General features: G+C 42.1%; 1 protein-coding gene across 5 annotated transcripts in view; it reads right to left on the reverse strand.

Moving 5' to 3' along the window:
- Positions 1-991: 991 nt before the first annotated feature.
- Positions 992-18,880, reverse strand: part of LOC111231827 (receptor expression-enhancing protein 6-like) — a 25,205-nt gene continuing 7,316 nt past the window's right edge. Inside the window, exons 2-8 of one of the 5 annotated variants that reach the window (XM_022759072.1) lie at positions 5,551-5,644; positions 5,062-5,200; positions 4,717-4,885; positions 4,493-4,635; positions 2,484-2,506; positions 1,967-1,989; positions 992-1,333 (exon numbers count right to left, since the gene is read on the reverse strand). In XM_022759072.1, the coding sequence (XP_022614793.1) occupies positions 2,492-2,506; positions 4,493-4,635; positions 4,717-4,885; positions 5,062-5,200; positions 5,551-5,644 (560 nt within the window). In that variant the 3' untranslated portion in view covers positions 992-1,333; positions 1,967-1,989; positions 2,484-2,491. Of the gene's footprint in view, positions 1,334-1,966; positions 1,990-2,483; positions 2,507-4,492; positions 4,636-4,716; positions 4,886-5,061; positions 5,201-5,550; positions 5,645-6,531; positions 6,566-18,880 lie in introns of those variants that run through there. The other 4 variants (XM_022759075.1, XM_022759071.1, XM_022759073.1 and 1 more) reach the window with 4 other exon arrangements.

The following is an 18,880-nucleotide window of genomic DNA, read 5'->3' on the forward strand; positions in this document are numbered from 1 at the left end:
TGACAAAAAACGATCCCTATAAAAGCCAATGTGACCCCAATGTACAGTTCCGAAATTGAAATACAGTGTTTTTTCTTGTTTCATATGGTCTCATATCAAAATGAAAGTGAAGTGAGAGTTGTCGACTTTATACACAGCTAGTTTTTGGTTCATGGTGTAATTTAGTTTACTCTTATGGCCCCTTTGAAGTATGAGTATTGGGTTTGTATTTATTTCATATACATTTGCCAAAACTTCAACACACTAAGTTAAAGGTAGGACTATAATGGAACCGTATAGCTAATGATTGATTTAGAAGGTCATTCAGTGTTGCAACTGACATTTTTGCTTTGATGTATACTGATTATTTTAAATTTAAACTATTTATTCTTTCAAAGTCTAAATCTTTACAAATGTCTTGATAAACCATGAACAATAAGAAAACTAACAGTTCTATTTTTTCTTACAGTTTTCTAAGAGTTACTTTGTGATGCACAGATACTTGAGGTTCAGTCACCCTGAGCTCTTTCAGTTCAGTTCCTTCACTCACACTCCTGCAGACAGAGGGTGACAACTCCCAGACTTAAATTTGGTTCATGCTCTTCTATTTAAACTATACATATAGCTACTATTATGTGCCTCATACATATTGTACATATATGTTAGTAGATGTCTTTCTTTATTATCGAAAACATTTAAGTCACATATATGTCCATATTTATAGCAAAGAAAATATCTGTATAATATATTTATGTATTCTTTCTCATATACACATATATACACATATACTGTATAATACTGATATATAAATGTGTGTGTTTGTTAGACAGAGCAGTCAAACATTATTCTGATTAGTGCTTTTTATTTCTGATCATAATGTAATTTTCATGTCAAGGTCATAATCTCATTTATGTGTATAAACAAAACAAAAAAATGAATAATATAAATAAATCAAATAACAGCAACATATGATGAAAAACAATGCAAAGCACCCAGAACCAGGACCACACACACACACACATACACACACACACACACACACACAAATGCAGTAATAAGGGGAAACACCGCCCCTTGGTGGAGAACAGGGAGTTTGTCTGTTAGTTTACAGGCTGGTTCCAGGTGCTTCTCATCAAAAAAAAAAACATCAATAAATACAAATAAATAAATAAACTGAAAACAACCATAAGAAACAGTGCGTGCATCTGACATTGAATCCTGTTATAGACTGGTATAGAAATATAACATATCTGATATAAAAAGGAAATCAGTCTCTTTGACAGGAGGTATGTTTCTTGATGGGTGATGATTCCTCACTGAGTCTCCTCTTCTTCCTCTGCTGCTACCTGAAGGACTGGAGTCAGAAACAAGGGCTGATGCATTATCTTATGGGTTTGACATTTCCAAATAATTTCCTTAAACTTTGCTCTCATGGAAAGAACAGTATTTATGGGTAAAACAGAGACAGTTTGTATGCAATATACCTCCAAATAATTAATTCCATTTAATTATCAGACTGTTTTAGTCAGTGCACAGCAGGTCATATGTGAAATGTATCTGCAGGCAAACACACTATTCAACATTACAATAAAGCAAAAGAAGACCTCATGTGTATTTACTTGGTTAACCTGGATAATCATGGAGATTTTACCTATAATAAGAGCCAAATTATACAGTTATTTCCAGAAACCTCTCAAAGAAATTATCAACAAATAAAGCCTCAACAAACATACACATTATTTATGATTTTCAGTTTTGGTGGTGGGCGTGGCAACAGTCTGGTTTATATTTCAATCCCAGATAAGGACTTTAAATTCCAGATTTTAAGGTAATTCAGAATAATTCTGCAGCAGAAGATTTCTGACTTCAGTCTCATAACATTAATATAATCCTGTGACCTGTATCAGCTCCTGTATTGATCTGATCAATACCCTGAATTGGTTGGTTATAAGAAACACTGAGCCTGAAAGGATCATCTGTGACTTACCGTCAGTCTACACTGACTTCATCCTGACGCGCAGACATACAACACACACACGAGCAAAAATTAAAACAAGACCAGCGTCACGTTAAGACATATATCTACACTACACGGAGTTTCTACTTCTACACAGTTTAGACGTTAAACATCAGAAAACTTGTCAGTGTTGGAGCCTGAAATTCTTCTTCTTCAGTTGTTCTTTGTTATGTTTTAAAAACCAACAAGCAGAGCAGTCAGGGAGTGCTGATGCTATTAAGAGCAGCAGGTAAGGATAGGAGGGGGTGTTAGGTCTGCTCAGGTCTGTTCAGATCTGATCAGGTCTTCACAGATGATGGAGGGTCCTGCCAGCTCCATCTGCTGCTGCTGCCAAATCTGCAGCCCACCACCACCAAAGAAGAAAGCTGCTTTACCTTTAAACCATTACAGGGCTGATGTTGAACAAGGGTCACTGAGGTTCATGCTAATTCTCCTCACAACACATTTACTATGACATATATCATTAACACCAAATCAGCTGACTTACCACACTGGTTAACCCAGGAAAGGCTGGAACAGGTAACAGGACATCTGGGTTAGCACAAGTATCCCTCACCTCTGTTCTCAATGTACAATTTATATCATACTATATTATATCATATTATATTATATTTTGACCCATCAGGACATGAACAGGAATCTAGATTTAACTGTGAGGCTGAAGAGTTTGTTTCAGGTACAATATGTGTAACTGTCTACGAGACAGGTTTCACTCTGATGTGTATTTTATGTTTCATATGGTTTCAAGCTGAATTCCAGTTCATACAGTCGTTAATCATGATTATAAATGCAATAAATAAGATGTTAAAAAAGGGTAACATTGATAAAAGGTTTGTCTAAAATACACCAGTGTTTGGCTGGAAAATTCGAGGCCCTTCATGTAAGGCTAGAGTTCAGCTAGAGGTATGACCGTGGCATTGTGGATCAGAATCACCATGGATACAGAGGAAAGATATACGGCTCCAAAATGATGTTATTCTGCACAGGGTCATTGTGTTTGAATTATAATTGTGTATAATGTTGTTAATGTGCCTTAATATGGACAGTGTGATATGTTTCTCATATTCTTATCTGATTGGATTTTTGTTGTGCTAACGTGTTTGGGCCTGATTATTGATGGACACTGGCTCACACTTAAGAGACTGTAAAACGACAGAGAGACGTGTGTTCTGAACTTTTATGTTTTTATTTCCTTGTAGTTTTCACAGTGTCTTCTCATGTTATCGTCTAACTAGAGAGGGAGAGAAAAATAGAGAGATTCCCCCCCTGGTCAACGCCTCCGGACCTCCCCTCTGTGTTCCCCATCTTCAGCTGGTCCCTCCCCTTTTGCATCACTGGTCCCAGCCATCAATCAAAAGTCTGCCCGGTCCTGTCCTCAAATCTGATCAGTCCGCTTCTGTGCCTCTCTGTTGCAACATGGACTTGCGTGATGGTTAGCTCGACAGTTAACTTCAGTCTTTCTGGTGTGTAAATTGATGTTAACTCGTTTGAGGCATTAGTTCAGTGATGTCGGGATCTGGGCACTAGGTTTAGGTTCTTTTGTTTGTTATTTTCATACTTATCTTATTTGGGCACCACACCTACAGATAGCCTAATTCAACAGTCTTGTTTAACACTAGGTCTTATGGGTGGCTGCTAGAGTGTGTTCTGTTTTTGGCAGGTCAGGTCAGGCAGGTAGGTCTTTCTTTCCTTTGTTTTGGGCTTTAGTAATTCAGCGGGGATGGGTTGGGCTAGGAAGCATGGTTTTGTTTTGTTTGTTTCATGATTTGGAGCCACCCGCAGCCTTTTCCCTTTGTTCTTCGCCTCATTTGATTCATTTTCTGTTGATTATTTAGCATTCCAGCTTTAAGTAATTCAGTGAAAGAACTCCTCCATTATTTATAGATATTTTGTGTTTATAACCCGTGTTGTGGTTGTAAAACCAGCATTAAATAATCCACAACAAAACCAGTTCAAAGGAATCAAGGTAATTGGTGGATTCACTGGCAGAGGTGAAACTGCAGGAATAAGCTCCAGTTTCAATGTCAGACAGCTCACTAGTCGGATTTCCATTGTGATGTTGCACAAAAAGGAAGTGATTGTTTTAATTTTTAGAAAAGTCGACAAAAGACAGCAGTGAATATTCTGTGTTTCCATTGAGTGATGTAATGTGAATAAAGATGGGTTTTCTCCTCTCATGATATCATTCCAATTAAACATGGTGACAGATGTCCAGCATCTGCCTCTCGGTTAGAACTGGGGCTAAATCCAAAAACACCAAACCACATCCACAAACTGGATCTTAGAACAGACCTTAACTCTCTGGAAGGTGCTAAATGTCTATGGGTCTCTCTCAGAGCACAGTCAGCAGGTTCAGGGTCAGGGCTTTACTAACCTAGCTTAGCATAAAGACTAGAAGCAGGGGTAAACTGTTACACCTAGCAACACCTGTAATGACAGATGAACATGATGATGATGTTTCATCTGTAGTCAAACAGAAACGAGGAGGATACGTACCAGCCGTTCTTCACTCGGTTGTGATGGAGATATTTTAGCTGCTGATGTTTCTGTCGATGAACTCGGTAAACTTTTAGGTTCGGACTGAGCGACCGACGGCATCGGAGTCACCAGAGATTTATTCTTCACCAGAGTAGACAGGACTGAGGAGAGAAGGAATATTTAATCTAATGTTTAACACAGCGTTATATTGGTGTGTCCCTACACTTCACCAGTGTGTGTACCTTCTCTGGTGAGGTTTTCGGCGGCGCTCATTGCCTTCCCGCTGAGGTCGTTCACCATGTTGTCCACCGTGGCCTCGTGGCGCAGGAAGACGGGCCGAACCACTTTGTTGTAGATGATCTGGGAGCCGTTCCACGACATCGGGGCCATGCACCACAACAGGAAGAGACACTGGAACCACAGAGGGCAGACAGACGAGGATTACTGGACTTAGTGGGTCACTACTAATGACACTGAGAACTTAAACCCACTGAGAGCCTGTTGTCCTTAGACATTTAGACAGGGGGGAAGAAGCATTTGATCAAGAATCTGTCCCTGTTCACTGGTTCTGTGATGTGTCTCCTCACCTTAAAAGCGTAGTAAAATGGAAACCAGTAGAGGAAAATGTCGGAGAAGAACTCGCCCAAGCTGAAGACGCCATACACCACCCAGTACGTCAGCCATTTTGTGTCGTCTTCTTTGCTCGCACTTTCGATGGCTTTGATTCTGCAGAAACACGTGGAAACAACCAGAGACACTGTTTACACCCAGTATTACCCTGTGACCTGCATCTGCACACATCACCTGGATAATGACATGAATGAGACTCTGCAGATAGACTGAAGTATTTCAGACCGTCAGTAATGATAATAATCACTCCTGCTCCTTATCATGTACCTGTCATGAAGTTGAAGCAAATTACAGTTTTCTGAATCATCAAGGTTTTGGATGAGAAATAATAATTCTTACACCAGGTAGATTTTACTGCAGGGACACTGGACGCCTGATAAAACCCCACCTACCTGGTGCATCACTGTCACTATCAGCAGATCACCATCAAAATAAGAAACACTCACGAATAATAAGCTGGATAGACGAAGCCAATCAGGTTGCAGAGGAGGGAGGCACCATATCCGTACACCAGGTAGAGTCCGGTCACTGAGACGGCACCTGGATGAGACGGAGGACACACAGAAGACAAACTGTCAGTCTACACTGATGCAGAGACGTTTAATAGATGGATGGATGATTACTTTATTAATTCCAGATGGCAAATTTAAATATCACAGCAGCTGAGTTAAAAACAATGAAATACATCCATCCATCCATCCATTTCCTACCACTTATCCTCTAGTAGGGTCGCGGGGGGGCTGGAGCCTATCCCAGCATCCTTTCGGGCGAGAGGCGGGGTACACCCTGGACAGGTCGCCAGTCCATCGCAGGGCACACAGAGACAAACAACCATTCACTCTCACATTCATACCTATGGTCAATTTGGAGTAACCAATCAGCCTAGTCCCCATTTGCATGTCTTTGGACTGTGGGAGGAAGCCGGAGTACCCGGAGAGAACCCACACAAGCACGGGGAGAACATGCAAACTCCCAATGAAATACAATAAAACACAAATAATAGACAAAATATACACGCGATCCAAGTATAAAATAAAAATGTTCATGTGGACCAAAGTGCAGGTGTGAGAGTACAGGAGGTTTTGGATGAGTCACAGAGATGCATTATAAAGTCTGGTTGCTGTAAGCAGGAATGATTTTCTATGGCGTTCCCTAGTCTGTTGCTGAATGTACGCTAAGGTTCGACCATAGTTTTATGGAGGGGATGGGTGACATTGTTCACGATTTTCAGCAGTTTTGCCTGATTTCTGTCCTCAGCCACCTCCTCCAGTATAAACAGCTTCCATCCAACAACAGACTCGGCCTTCCTGATGAGTTTCTTCTGTGTGTTGGCATCCTTTACTAACACATAACACACTGAGTAGAGCTGTCGTCCTCTGGCAGACATGCACACAGACAAACAGGAAGTTGTGTAAAAAGTGTCCTACCTCTGATCAGCTTATGTTGCTGTTCACTCATGGAGCCTCTGCTCTGCTGTCGCTCTCTGAGGATAATCTGCTTTAACTTCACTGCACAGACTGGGGGACACTGTGCACCAGGCACTACACTGACATCATGTCCTGCCTCAGCGTGTGTGTGTGCGTGTGTGTGTGTGTGTGTGTGTGTGTGTGTGTGTGTGTGTGTGTGTGTGTGTGTGTGTGTGTGTGTGTGTCGGCGCGTGTTACTGATCCACTGTATGAGCATCAGCGGGGTATGAATAGACTGCTGTTCACTGCTCAGTAAAAGTCCTTGGCTGAATACTGTGACTCTACATTAGGGCAGAGAGGTTTATCATCTTATTTATCTTATAGTCAAGGTTTGATCCAGAGCTCAACATCGCCATGAAAAGGCCCGTCACCTGCACCCAGGTGTCCTCATACAGCGAAGGACAGGATCAATGCTTTTAGCAGGCTTCTTATTTTTAGGTCAAATCAGCTATAATCAATGAACGTTAGTTTTGTTCTGGTTTGTGAAACCCCTACTGTCATCTGGTAAAGAGTCTGTACGCTCGGCCATGGACATTTTCAATGTGTAAGCTGTAGAAACTGAGCAGAAACTCCAGAAATACACAAGGTGAAACAGAGTGAATACAAAATTCAGTGTAATACAACAGTCCTGCAGTGATTCCTCCTTCATGAGGGTTGTAATGTTCAGTTTTTATTGAGAGTGTGTTAAAGAGGAGTTGATTCAACTGTGTGATTATTATGGACTACATAGTTTCTACTGCTGTTGAACTGCACTCCATTATACAGAGAGGTGTTTTTGTTATTTAGCCTACTTTCATTAATGGTTTGGACAAAATAATAGAAAACACCTAGTGTTACATAATACAGTGTTCCGTCCCATAGACAGGTTCAGAGCTGCGCCTGTTTTTGCAAAGTGCATTAAACCTGAATGAATGTAAAAAGGCATTTAAGCGAATGAAGGTAAAGAAAAAAAAAAACTGAGCATTTAAAAAAATGAAGAGGTACGAAAAGCTGGCAACAGGAAAGGTCTGCCAATCAACAGTCAGTGTTGTGTGATTAGTTTTGACATATGCTCATCACCAAGCTAATCAAATAGCTGATTGGATATTTCTGTGTAACGTCAACTCGCGATGGTAGATCATCGATATGGAGCCTCAACAAATGATAAATGAAGTATAAACTTACATAAACGACGACGATAACAGAGAGAGAGATAAACTGTATTAAAAGGACCCAAGTTGTCAAGCAATTCTGTTTTGCATTCTATGGCACTAGTTAGCATCCCTCCTGTTTCCTATGGGCTACACTTCACCAGCTCACCTGGAACACCTACAGTGTCGGACACCTTTGTAATAATGTAATTAATAATAATAATGATGTAATGATGTAATAATGTAATAATGTTCCCATCAAATTGCGGTTCTGTTTCCTCATTCTTTACAATGTGTCCTGTTTGTTTACAGGGCCTTAAATAAAAAGCGATGCGTGTACAAACAAAGTGTCCGACACTGTAGGTGTTCCAGGTGAGCTGGTGAAGTGTAGCCATAGGAAACAGGAGGGATGCTAACTAGTGCCATAGATGCAAAACAGATTGCTTGACAACTTGGTCCTTTTAATACAGTTTATCTCTCTCTCTGTTATCGTCGTCGTTTATGTAAGTTTATACTTCATTTATCATTTGTTGAGGCTCCATATCGAGATGACTACCATCACAAGTCCCAAATTGCCCATCTATGGGCATATTGTTTTCAGGTTGTTCGTTCGTCGTATTCATACCGTCTCATTTTCATGACATCATTTCAGAAAAACCTTAACAGAAGAACTTCTTTCCAAATTTGGCATAAATATTCACTTGGACTGCAGAGAGGGATGAATGCTAGATTGTTGTGTGCGGCAGCTATAGGTCCAATGGTTAAAGTCTAAGTGGAATGGCGCGTGTGCAATATTTGGGCCAACAAACGTTTTCCTTGACTAAGGATAGAACTGAATAGATAGGACATTGCAAACTTCACACAAGAAATTCTTGCAAACATTTTCACACAAATGGTTAACTATTTTTATATGAGTTCTAGGATACGACAGGGATGGTATTTAAACTAGATAGGCCCGGAACGCCAAAACAACGCATAGGTCCGCTAAATGTTACTACGCTGTTTCTATGAGAAACTAGGAGCTAAAACAGGCTAAAAAGCTCTGTACAGCTGTGCTGAGATGGAGATAGTCATCTATCTTGATGCAGTCATGTGATACTATTGTTGCTATAAATATTTGATTAGAGCAATTTTAAGCACTTGAACTCTGACCCCAGAGACATTTATCAGTTCCATGTTTCCAACAGCTCACAGCAGTATCTGTCGGGTAGCTGCCATTTGGGCTTGATATTCACAGGAGGATATTAACTGGAATCCTCTTCACATGCACCAGGTAAAGTCGTACACTATGGTAAGACGCGCCGCGTGCGGGGACTGATGGCGCTCTACTAAGTATCAAAACAGGAACTAAACAAACAGATAGAGCCATCGCGGGAGAGAGTTAGGTCTCTCATGAGCGGTGAACATGAGGTGGACCGATCAAAGGTCCAAAACGCTCGACCGATACCCCGCTGGCGATGATCTTCTTCTTTAATCCCTGTTTTCTGCCTCCAGCTTCCCAGAAAATCTGTCACATCCGGGTGCGTGGTATAGCTGCCACACCATTAAAGGTGGAAGGGATGCAACTAGATCATCCGCTGATGTCGCTGTCTTCCTCCGTCGGTTCTCGTACCGGTAGGCGGATTCTCCAATCTAGAGTGCCCCCCCGGCGAATGCTTTCGCTCGCTGCCTCTCTTCCTCTCCGGACCGGCCGGGAAAGGCTCCAACTGAAAAAGTCCTAAGAACTGGTCAAGCCTCCCTCTTGTCCGCGTCCTGCGTCGCACGCTCCTTTTCCTCCTGCTCCTTTCTTCAGGAGATCTTCTCTCGCTCTCGCTTCTGGATGGAGGAAGGGAAGCACCGGTTCTCTCAGTAGGCGCCGTCGCACCCATGGTCTCGGCTTCAAGTCGACTGCCTAGCGCGCTCCAGTCCACATCTACACATGTCCTCAGGCGGGGAGTGCCAGAGGCGAGACAGCGGACCGGATCATTTTCAGAAACTGAACAAAAGTGAGCTTGAGTGTGTGCCCTGTAAATTCCTCTTGAGCAGAGGATATGTGCATCATTGCGTTGCGTCTTTTTTCTTTCCAAGAGCTCGCTTATCGCGTATGCGACCAGAGGAGGTCTGATCATAGTTACTCTATGTGGTTCAACCTATGTTATATGGCCCACTCAATCAGCCACAGAGGTGCTACTTTTAATCCTTCTCTCACCTACGACGTTCTCAATCCTCGTTCCGTCCGATCTTTTTTTTCTTTATTGTCACGTTACAGCACTCACCAAGAAATATTTCAAGTCTATCAGATTTTTTCTTCACTTTTCGCGACAACGTTTGCTAGATATTTGAAACCAAAGTCAACCATACAAGTTACATTCCCGGGTAAACACCTCGAGTAGACAGGAGCAACGGGTAAAACAATTCAGCTCGCACTTTCCCGAACAGATGAAGACCTTGGCCACGGGGGAATCGGTTCCAGAATTCACACCAATTTTTGAATTCAACAATAGGAAGTTGACAACGGTGTGATAAGTAAACGCACTGTAATGAAGGGCAGAAGGAAAGCAACACATGGCAAACTAGACAATGGAAAAAGAATGAGGGAAGGAGATATAAGAAGGTCCGGCCAATGGGGATTAACTGGACACTCTCCTCTACTCCTCAAGATACAAGGGGATATAAAGAGAGCCTCCGATTTCGCCTGTTATAACCTGGTACGCTCATTGTGAGTATTGCTTTCATGTCACTTCCAGTGGGTCATACTCGGCCGTAAGGCCGACAGTGACACATTCCACCAGTGAACAAATACCCTCTTTAAACAAGATGATCATGTCTTGCATGGCAACGAAGCTATGTGTTTGGCCTAGACGCAGGGCCTTTCCTTTTCAACATGCTTTGTTCTTGTCCGATTGTCTTCTGGCATCTCAGATTACGATGGCGTATCAACATGGGTGTGTAAGCCTTTTAATACAAAAGTGTTGCTTATACTGTGATTTCACATTTCATTCGTGCTGTTCCCCACAGGGAATGGGTGCAAGCCAGGGCACGCGTTGCGGGGGGGTACTATCAGGTTATTGAATTAAGCAAGTAGGTTTAGCGCTACGAGCAAGGGCTTCGCGTAGATGCCCTTCACTCTAAGGCTTGGGAATTGATCCAATGGCAACAGAATGATTTTGTGACATTATTAGGCATACATGACACTCTGGTACACATAGATCTCTAAGGGGAACGACTCGGGGATGGAGGAAGAAGCATTAAATCTCACCCTCGTTGTTCAAGACTGGGGTAACCGTGTTAAAACTCTCAGGGACCATGACCAGATAGGGATTTTCGACCCTTTTGTGCTGTCTCACGAGATCACCATAGTCAGAACGAGATTTAACAGGGCGTTAGCTATTTCTAAAGATAATAATTAGGCGCTTAAGCGTAGTAAGCGGTGTGTCTGATTGTTGTATCGTGTGAACCACAGAGGGGTGCCTTCCCCTCTATTTAAAGCGCTCGCTCATGATTTATCAGGGGATTCTGAAGAATCGTCCTCGCCATCCCAATACGCATCTTTGAAAGTCTATTCAGCATCTGGGGAGTTGCCTAGAGGCGCAGGAAGCCTTCTCTTTTCGACTGTTTTTGCTTGGTTTGTTTGGCCTCAACATGTCAACTTTGTAACATTTTAACCTAGCAAAGTGTGCTTACATTGTGATCTGTGCTGTCCCGCAAAGTGCAGAGAGGTGCAGAGTAACAGGTATTGCGCAGCGAGGCAGCAGCGTCCTCTGCTGATTGCAAAGAGTGTGAAAAGCTTACAGCACCTGGTATTCCAAGCGGTCTTGCTCGTCCAAGGTACTAACCCTCACCCTACCCTGCTTTGGTTCCGAGATCGGACGAGATCGGGCGTGCTCAGAGTGGTATGGCTTGTAGCGACAGTGAAGCGTGACAATTCCCTGCTTTAAACATGATATCATGTTCCTTTCATGGCATGAACGCTAATGTGTTTATCCTAGCGGGCAGGAGCTTTCCTTTTCACTGTCTTGCTTGTTTGTTTTGGGGCTTCTCACATGTCAACTTTGTTAACCTTTTAATACAGAAAGTGTGCTTACTTGTGATCTGTGCTGTCAAAAGTTGCAGAGAGGTGGCAGCGTAACGAGTTATTGAAGCAGGGAGCAGCAGCGTCCTTTGGCTGATTTGCAACCGAGATGTGAAAAAGCTTACGCACCTTGGTAATTTCCAGGCGGTCTGTGCACGGGGTCCAAGTAGGTTCATTCCCATAGGACGCTGACAGGGCTTGTTGCACAGGGGGCGGGTGAGAGGAGATCCGCTTAGGTTGCTTCCGATTTTTTCAAAAGGAGGCCAGTGTGGGAGTCAGGATTTTTTTGTCCTCAGATGTGTGCGATATTGTTTGGCTGGCCTCTCGCTCAGCGACGTGAACGATGACAAAACTACACCTTCATTTAGAACATGATGCTCCATGTCTTCAGATGCGACGAGAATGGCAAGGACTTGTGTTCTCATATTTAATTTGATTTTGGCGTTTTTGCTTAGACTAGGGGTGAGGCATTAGAAGTCAGAGCTTTTCCCTTTTCACTGTTTGCCTCTGGGGTTGATTTTTTAATGGCTTGCTCATCAATAGCATAGATCGAATCGGTTGATAACAACTTTTTAACTTCTGGCTTCTCCATTACAAAAGCTGTGTTGACATTACATTAGGTGATCATGTCGACTGTCGCTTCCTAGGCACATGTTGTTTTGATTGTAGGTGCAGGCAGCTAGACTAGTATTTAGTGTAGATTACTTGTGACGGCTAGGGGCATTGCTAGCGTCCCTCCTCTCCGCTTTGATCCTCGTCCACCGTAGACTTGCTGTTGAAAGTCTATACACGAGCACACTTGGATAATCTAGGCAGGCAGGGCAGGGTTAGAGGGTAGGGGGATTTGAGCCCCGTAAGTTGGGGAGGATACTGAGCTCCGTATCTCCATGTCACTAGAGCACGGTACAAACACTATGGACTCCTTCGCTATTGGGCGCTCATTCCGCTCCTCGAGAGTAGGAGGACAACACAAGAATCCGGCCGCGTGCCCTTCTATTGCTTTTTTTTTTTTTATCTATTGGTATTCATTTCTGGAACTTTAGGTAAACGCCACCACAAGATTATATGCTGTAACTCTATATTTCCTTGGAGGGGAGCTGAGAGGATACAGAGCAATATCATATGTACTCACGGCAGTTGATCATATTAACTATGCATATATACCGCATTGTATTGGCTACGTTTGATTCTGAGAAGATTCGAAGAATTAGCTGTACCTGGTCCCCTAGCATGTAATTATTCAGAAAAGACGACATAATATGGTTCCGTCCCACTATCAAACAATCAACACGACACCACCTCTTGCCACAAGGGTTACAAATTGACTCTCGCGTCGAAAACAGCGTGTATCGTACTATATCCAAAATTCAATTAGGTTAATTTAAAATCACAATACGGGAAAGTAGTAGATAATTAAAATCACAATACACACAGACTCAAAATAAAATGAAATAAAGATAAAATAATAATAATACAAATACATTTTCCAATAAAACCCACACGGCAGAAGTGATTCTCGATATACGGGAAGAAATACACAGAGACCCACGGCATAACATCACGCTGGTATTATGAGGCAGATGGAAAGTTATACTTTTTTAGACTAAAAGATTTGATCGAGACGTTCCGCTAATTACACTCATGTCCACCCATCAGTAGCACCAAAAAAGAACTATGTGATAAGTGTTCTAACCATATTTACTCAAGAAACAGGAAAGGTCATGAAATCCGCACATAGAACCTGTTCTTCACAGGGGTCTTTGAGTTACAAGTTCTTTCAATTTGCGCCAAGAGGATGGAAAGACCACTCCAAGTTGCGCTTCGGGACGAAGAAGTTCTCGCTAATAGGTACATATGTACAACTCACTTAGATTGCTATTCAAATCATAGGAAGAGAAAGGGACACAGCGAGACGGGCTTCTCGGTCTCTCGCCTGATATAACCAAATAAACAACGCCACCCATAAACACAACTTGGGCTGGCGCAGATGCTCTATGGCTAGTCGCTAATATAAACAAAGAATAAATCAACAACATTCACTGTAGCGCACAGCTTAGTGGGTTTGGGATATTGAATAGAGGTTAAACAACACAAAAAACAACAGCGGGAAGCCTATGGTTCCTCCTTGGGATACAAGGAAAAGGACAAACATGATAAAAGCGCAGGCAGGCTGTGTCTGCTCTAACACAAATCTATTTCTTGGTGTGGTCTTCTGTCTCGCTCGCACCTCGCGCTTCTCGCCCTGCACGCACGCCCCGCGCGCTTCATTGTTAGCAGAGATAGTAAGAGACAGATACAATCGCAAGTAAAGACAGTCACGGGCAGAGCCATGCATAACGCCTGGGGAGAAAGGTTTGGCTTTAAAAAAACAAAACTACAACTTTTGAACAATGGCTGGAATAATCAAGCATAGCACACATCACGTGTTGTAGATTAACAACCACACGCGCGTTTATAATTGTACTGTGGACAAACGTTTGGACACTCGTAATTTATCGCTAACCAACGAGCGATCATGTCTCGGATTATTTATGCTTAATCTGGAGAACATTATGTGTGGATCAGTGCCAAGTGTGGTTTTAGTGTTTTCGTCTGTACATGCTTTATAGTTATTAGAGTAATGCTCGTTTAGACAACTGTGTTATTGTGAGAAAAGAGTTGTGTGGAAGGTCTGGGACCATTGAGGGTTTTCTGTAAGTCTTCGTAAAGTGCTGTTCCTCTCGTGTGCTCATTATTGCTGGTTCCTGGCATATTTGTGAAGGATTGGTTATTGTATATTTGAGTGTTATGTTTTTTCCTGTTTTTTTGTTTCACGCGGGATGTTTTTTTGTGAGTCCAATAGTCCAGGTTCCAGTTGTCCAGGTCTATAATGACTGTGGTGGTGTATAATTCCAGTATGTTTTCCAAGTATGTTTTTTGACTAAATTTTGTAAAGGAAGGGTGTGTAAACACATGAAAAAGTAAATGATCAATCTTCGCGGTTCAAGATTACAAAACTGCACATATCCCGTGAATACTTATCCTTGGTTGATCTGGTGTAGTAATTATGGGGGCCGGTGTATATCTTCTGTGGCCTTATGTTTGTAGTTCCAAGTGCTTATTGTCTTGGCTGTCGCATCTATGGTGTTGTCCAAATATGGTCCGCATATTGTAGAGGAGATGTCCCAATGGTCCGGGGGTATGGATTTTTTCCAATGTTTTTCTGCTGTGGGGGGCCGTTTTGAATACTTTGAATGAGGCAACCGGGGTACAGGTCTGTTGTTTGGTTATTTCCTTTAAGTCCATTTATCTTGTTCCTTTAATTTTGGGGAGCTGGGAACTGGGGAGGGACGGCAAACCCTTTCCCTTCTCTTTCTGCTTTAACAAGCCCTGCCCTGTAGGTCCTAGAGCTTGTTCAAAATTTTCCTTTTAGATTTCTTACATTTTCTTTTCTATAATTAACATTCTTGTGCTTTAATTTCCTCACACATTACATTACATTAAACATCCGCCCCATCCACTGCGTCACCGCACCTGGTCACCCAGCGCTCGCATAGGGTCCGCTGATCAGCATTCTTCGTTCATTCATCCGAAGGGACTGCTTCAACGAAAGGTAATTGCAGCACATGCTCTTATTACTGCACTTGGGCTGCGGGTGGGGGCAGAATCTTTCCCCAAGCCTCAAAGTGACGCTCCTGGTAGAAGCCTGGTAGGGCGATTTCAGACCTTTTCCGGGGGCGGAGCGTGCAACAGATTGTATGCGTCTTTCCTCCCGCGTACTCGGTCAGGTAGCTGGCCCAAGGCTCAGTCCTCCCAGGGGTACTTGCCGGTCCGGATCCAAAAAATTCCGTAATAATTTTAACCTAAGGTGCATCTTTTTTTGGCACATATGTCATTAATTTCCTAATCCGCCTCCCTTTTGTTAGCAATTAACACTCTGTGTGCTATCGATTTCCCTTTCCCCTCGCAAAGGAAGGAGAGATTTGCCTGGCTGTCAGTGATTTTATGTGCCCATATGCCGGCAGTCACTGGTTCCCAGTAAATTTTGATTGATTTTTGAACAGTATCAAAAGCATTAACTACAATTTACTTTCCAATTCAGTGTTTAAGGCCTCTCCGCTCTTCCATAAATTTAAAATTGCTTGCACTCTTCGCTTTATCAGTTTCCCTCACCTCTGTCCCTAAGCCTCACCCTCGTGCCCCCGCTATGTACACACCCAGTATCTTCCTGCACCGCATTTGTTTACACAAAAACCCCATTTATTAACGCATAATTTGTACATGTGTCCCTAATGTTCCTAATTCTGATTTGTGAATGTTAATTTTGGCTCTGATGCTGCACTGTATGTTTTGAAAGTAGTCTAATATTCTGTCGATGACAATTCCCGCTGATTTAAACTGTGATGGTTATATCATCTGCATACTGGGTATTTTCACTGGGTTTCTGTTGCTGGTGTGTTTATTCCTAAAATGGTGGTTTTGTCTTGTATATTATTGCCTTTTGTGCTAGTGGTTCTGTTACACGATGCTGTTAAAGCAGAGCTGACAGAGGACAGCCTGCATTACTGGATCTTCTATCCTAAACTATCTGTTTAAACCAACCATTACATTTAATTACACTCCGTGCAATCTGTATACAAAATTTTCACCCATTCAATAAACCCTTCCACGGTAGCCCATTTTCCCTACATCCTTAAAAGCAAAAATTGTTTTTTGCTCCACACTGTCAAATGCTTTTCCTAAGTCTAATTGTGAGCAAGCTGTCCCCCCTGTGGCCTTCATACCTCTTACTGTAAGTCTCTGATTGTGTGTATTTGATCCTGTATATGTCTCTGTTTGGGATGCTATATGCTTGATTTTTGTGCTTATTACTGTGATTTAGGTTTGTTTTAGTCCTATTTGCCAGAGTTTTGTAAAAATTTTTGTAGTCTGGTGTTTAAAAGGGCTTATGGGTCTGTAGTTGCTTATGTTGTTCCTGTATCCTTTTTGTTCTTATATATTAAACGTTATGATAGCTTTTGTGAGTGATTCTGGTGTCCGTTTATTGTTTCCTGAATTGCTTGATAGACGTTCCAGCAACAGGGGGGCCATTGCTCACGAAAGCCATGTAGAAGTCGGCTGTTAGGCCCGTCACTTTCTGGACTTTTGTTTTTTGTTTAGATTTTTTATTGCATTTTCTATTTCATTTTTGTTAATTTGCTATCACACGCACATTTTTATGCTTCTTGTTTTATCTCCTGTCTAATGGTAAGCAATTATTTTTCCTCAGTTTTTCCTTTTATCGCTGCCTTCTTTTTTGTACAGGTTTTTGTAGGTATTCTGTTTGATTTCAAGTATTTTTTATTTTTGTCTTTAATATGGCTGTTGTTTGTCTTTATCGCTTTCAGTCTTTCTATTATGTTGTTCTTCTGCTTTTGGGTTTTTCTAGGCCCCAAAAAACCAGTGGCATTTTTCCCCCTCTTGCAAATTTTTGGAAATCTGCCAATCTAATTGCTGCCGGTCCTTTGGCATTTCTTTCTTTCTATATTATTTAATTAATTTTATATATATTCATACTTCCCACAGTCTCTACTTCTTTGATTATCTAGTAATTCAGTTCTTCTTCCTAGTTTCTCTTCTGCTGTTTTGTTCTTCCTGTTTTTCTTCCATCTTCTCTTTGCTAAAATTCAAATACTTACTCTTTTGATTTCTCTCCTTTTATATTATCCCATTTTTTTATATAATTGTTTATCTATTTGCATTTCTGTTCTTGCATAATTTCCAGTAGTTTTTAATTTTTTTTTATATATGCTGGGTTTCGCTAGGGAGACTGGAGTTAAGACAACAGACGCCTCCTCCCTGATTCTGCTCCCACTTGTCCCCGAAGCTGACACACCACTGTAGTGCGTTGGTCGCTCCAAGATTGAAAGTATATAAATTACTTTTTGTAACTTTGCTTAATCGTATCTGCCGCAGCCAGGCATAGTGTTCAAGTTCGTTTTGGATTGTTTTAGCTTGCCCTGTTTACTCCACCTGCCACCTGGAGAATTTCTTTTAATTTTAAATTTTGTATTCTCCATACATTCTAACTAATTATAATTTGCATTAAATCATATAATGTTGATTCTTACTTCGTATCATCTTTTATATTATTTATTTACTGGATATCGATTTTTTGATAAACAGTATGAAATCCCCTATGATTAATTGTTCTATTATTAATCCATCTTCTAATTTGTTAAACATTTCTTTCCTTTTCTTTCCACAGTTATTTGGGCTATATATTAATTATTCTGAGGTCTATTGGTTTACCATGAGTCTCTATAATTAATATTCTACCATTATTATCTTTATAGTTATTAGTTTGCTAATTTCTAATAATCATTAGTAATTTATTTATAGTGGCTATTCACATTGATCTATTGTGCCATTATTATAATATATATTTTCCTTTGATATATTTTGTTTGTCTCTGCTTTTAAGCTGTTCCTCGATCCATCCGTTGCGTCTCCTGAAGACATAGGGACATCGCAGGCTGGGATTACTTAATGATATTGTTCATCCCTGCCACAAGTGCGGAGTACCATTGACGTTTAGGGAATGCAGCAGGCAACATTGTAATAATGTAAAAAATGAAGAGAGTTTGTTAAACGCCTAGTTTATTCATTATTCTTCTCTCTTCTTTCCTTTTCTTTGTTTTCTGAGGCTATGCTAGAGGTGTGCTGGCTTCCTGGATGGCTTGGATGGTGGCGACGTCCATTCGTCAAGAGTCACCGTCTGATTCCCCCTGCTGACGGAGGACGCGGGGGGGAGGTTAAGAACCGGCGCTCTGAGGGTTGGCGGCTGCCGCCTTGCTGCAGGTCACTCAAGAGGTCTCCCCCCTTCCATTGATTCCAGGGCATAGACGGCTCCGGCCCCCTCTGCGAGCCCTCTCCGCTGCTTGGCCCTTTCCGTCCTCTCGAGGGCCTGAGTCTAAACGTCAGCCGTCTCTGCTCTAACGCAGCTTTGGTGGCGGGCTCCTGTGCTGCTTTTGAGGGGCTTGGAGCCTCGGCTGGGGGATGACGCGCTCTCTGAGCCCCTGTCCAGCGGTGGCTCGGCTGCCCCCGGGCTCACGCTGCCGTCTTTCTCCTTCCTCCTCCTTCTCTCACTCACGTCCTCCTCCTCTGATGAG

The sequence above is a fragment of the Seriola dumerili genome, unplaced genomic scaffold (genome assembly GCF_002260705.1).
Source record: "Seriola dumerili isolate Sdu_G_001 unplaced genomic scaffold, Sdu_1.0 BDQW01000319.1, whole genome shotgun sequence".
In the NCBI taxonomy this organism is placed as follows: Eukaryota; Metazoa; Chordata; class Actinopteri; order Carangiformes; family Carangidae; genus Seriola; species Seriola dumerili.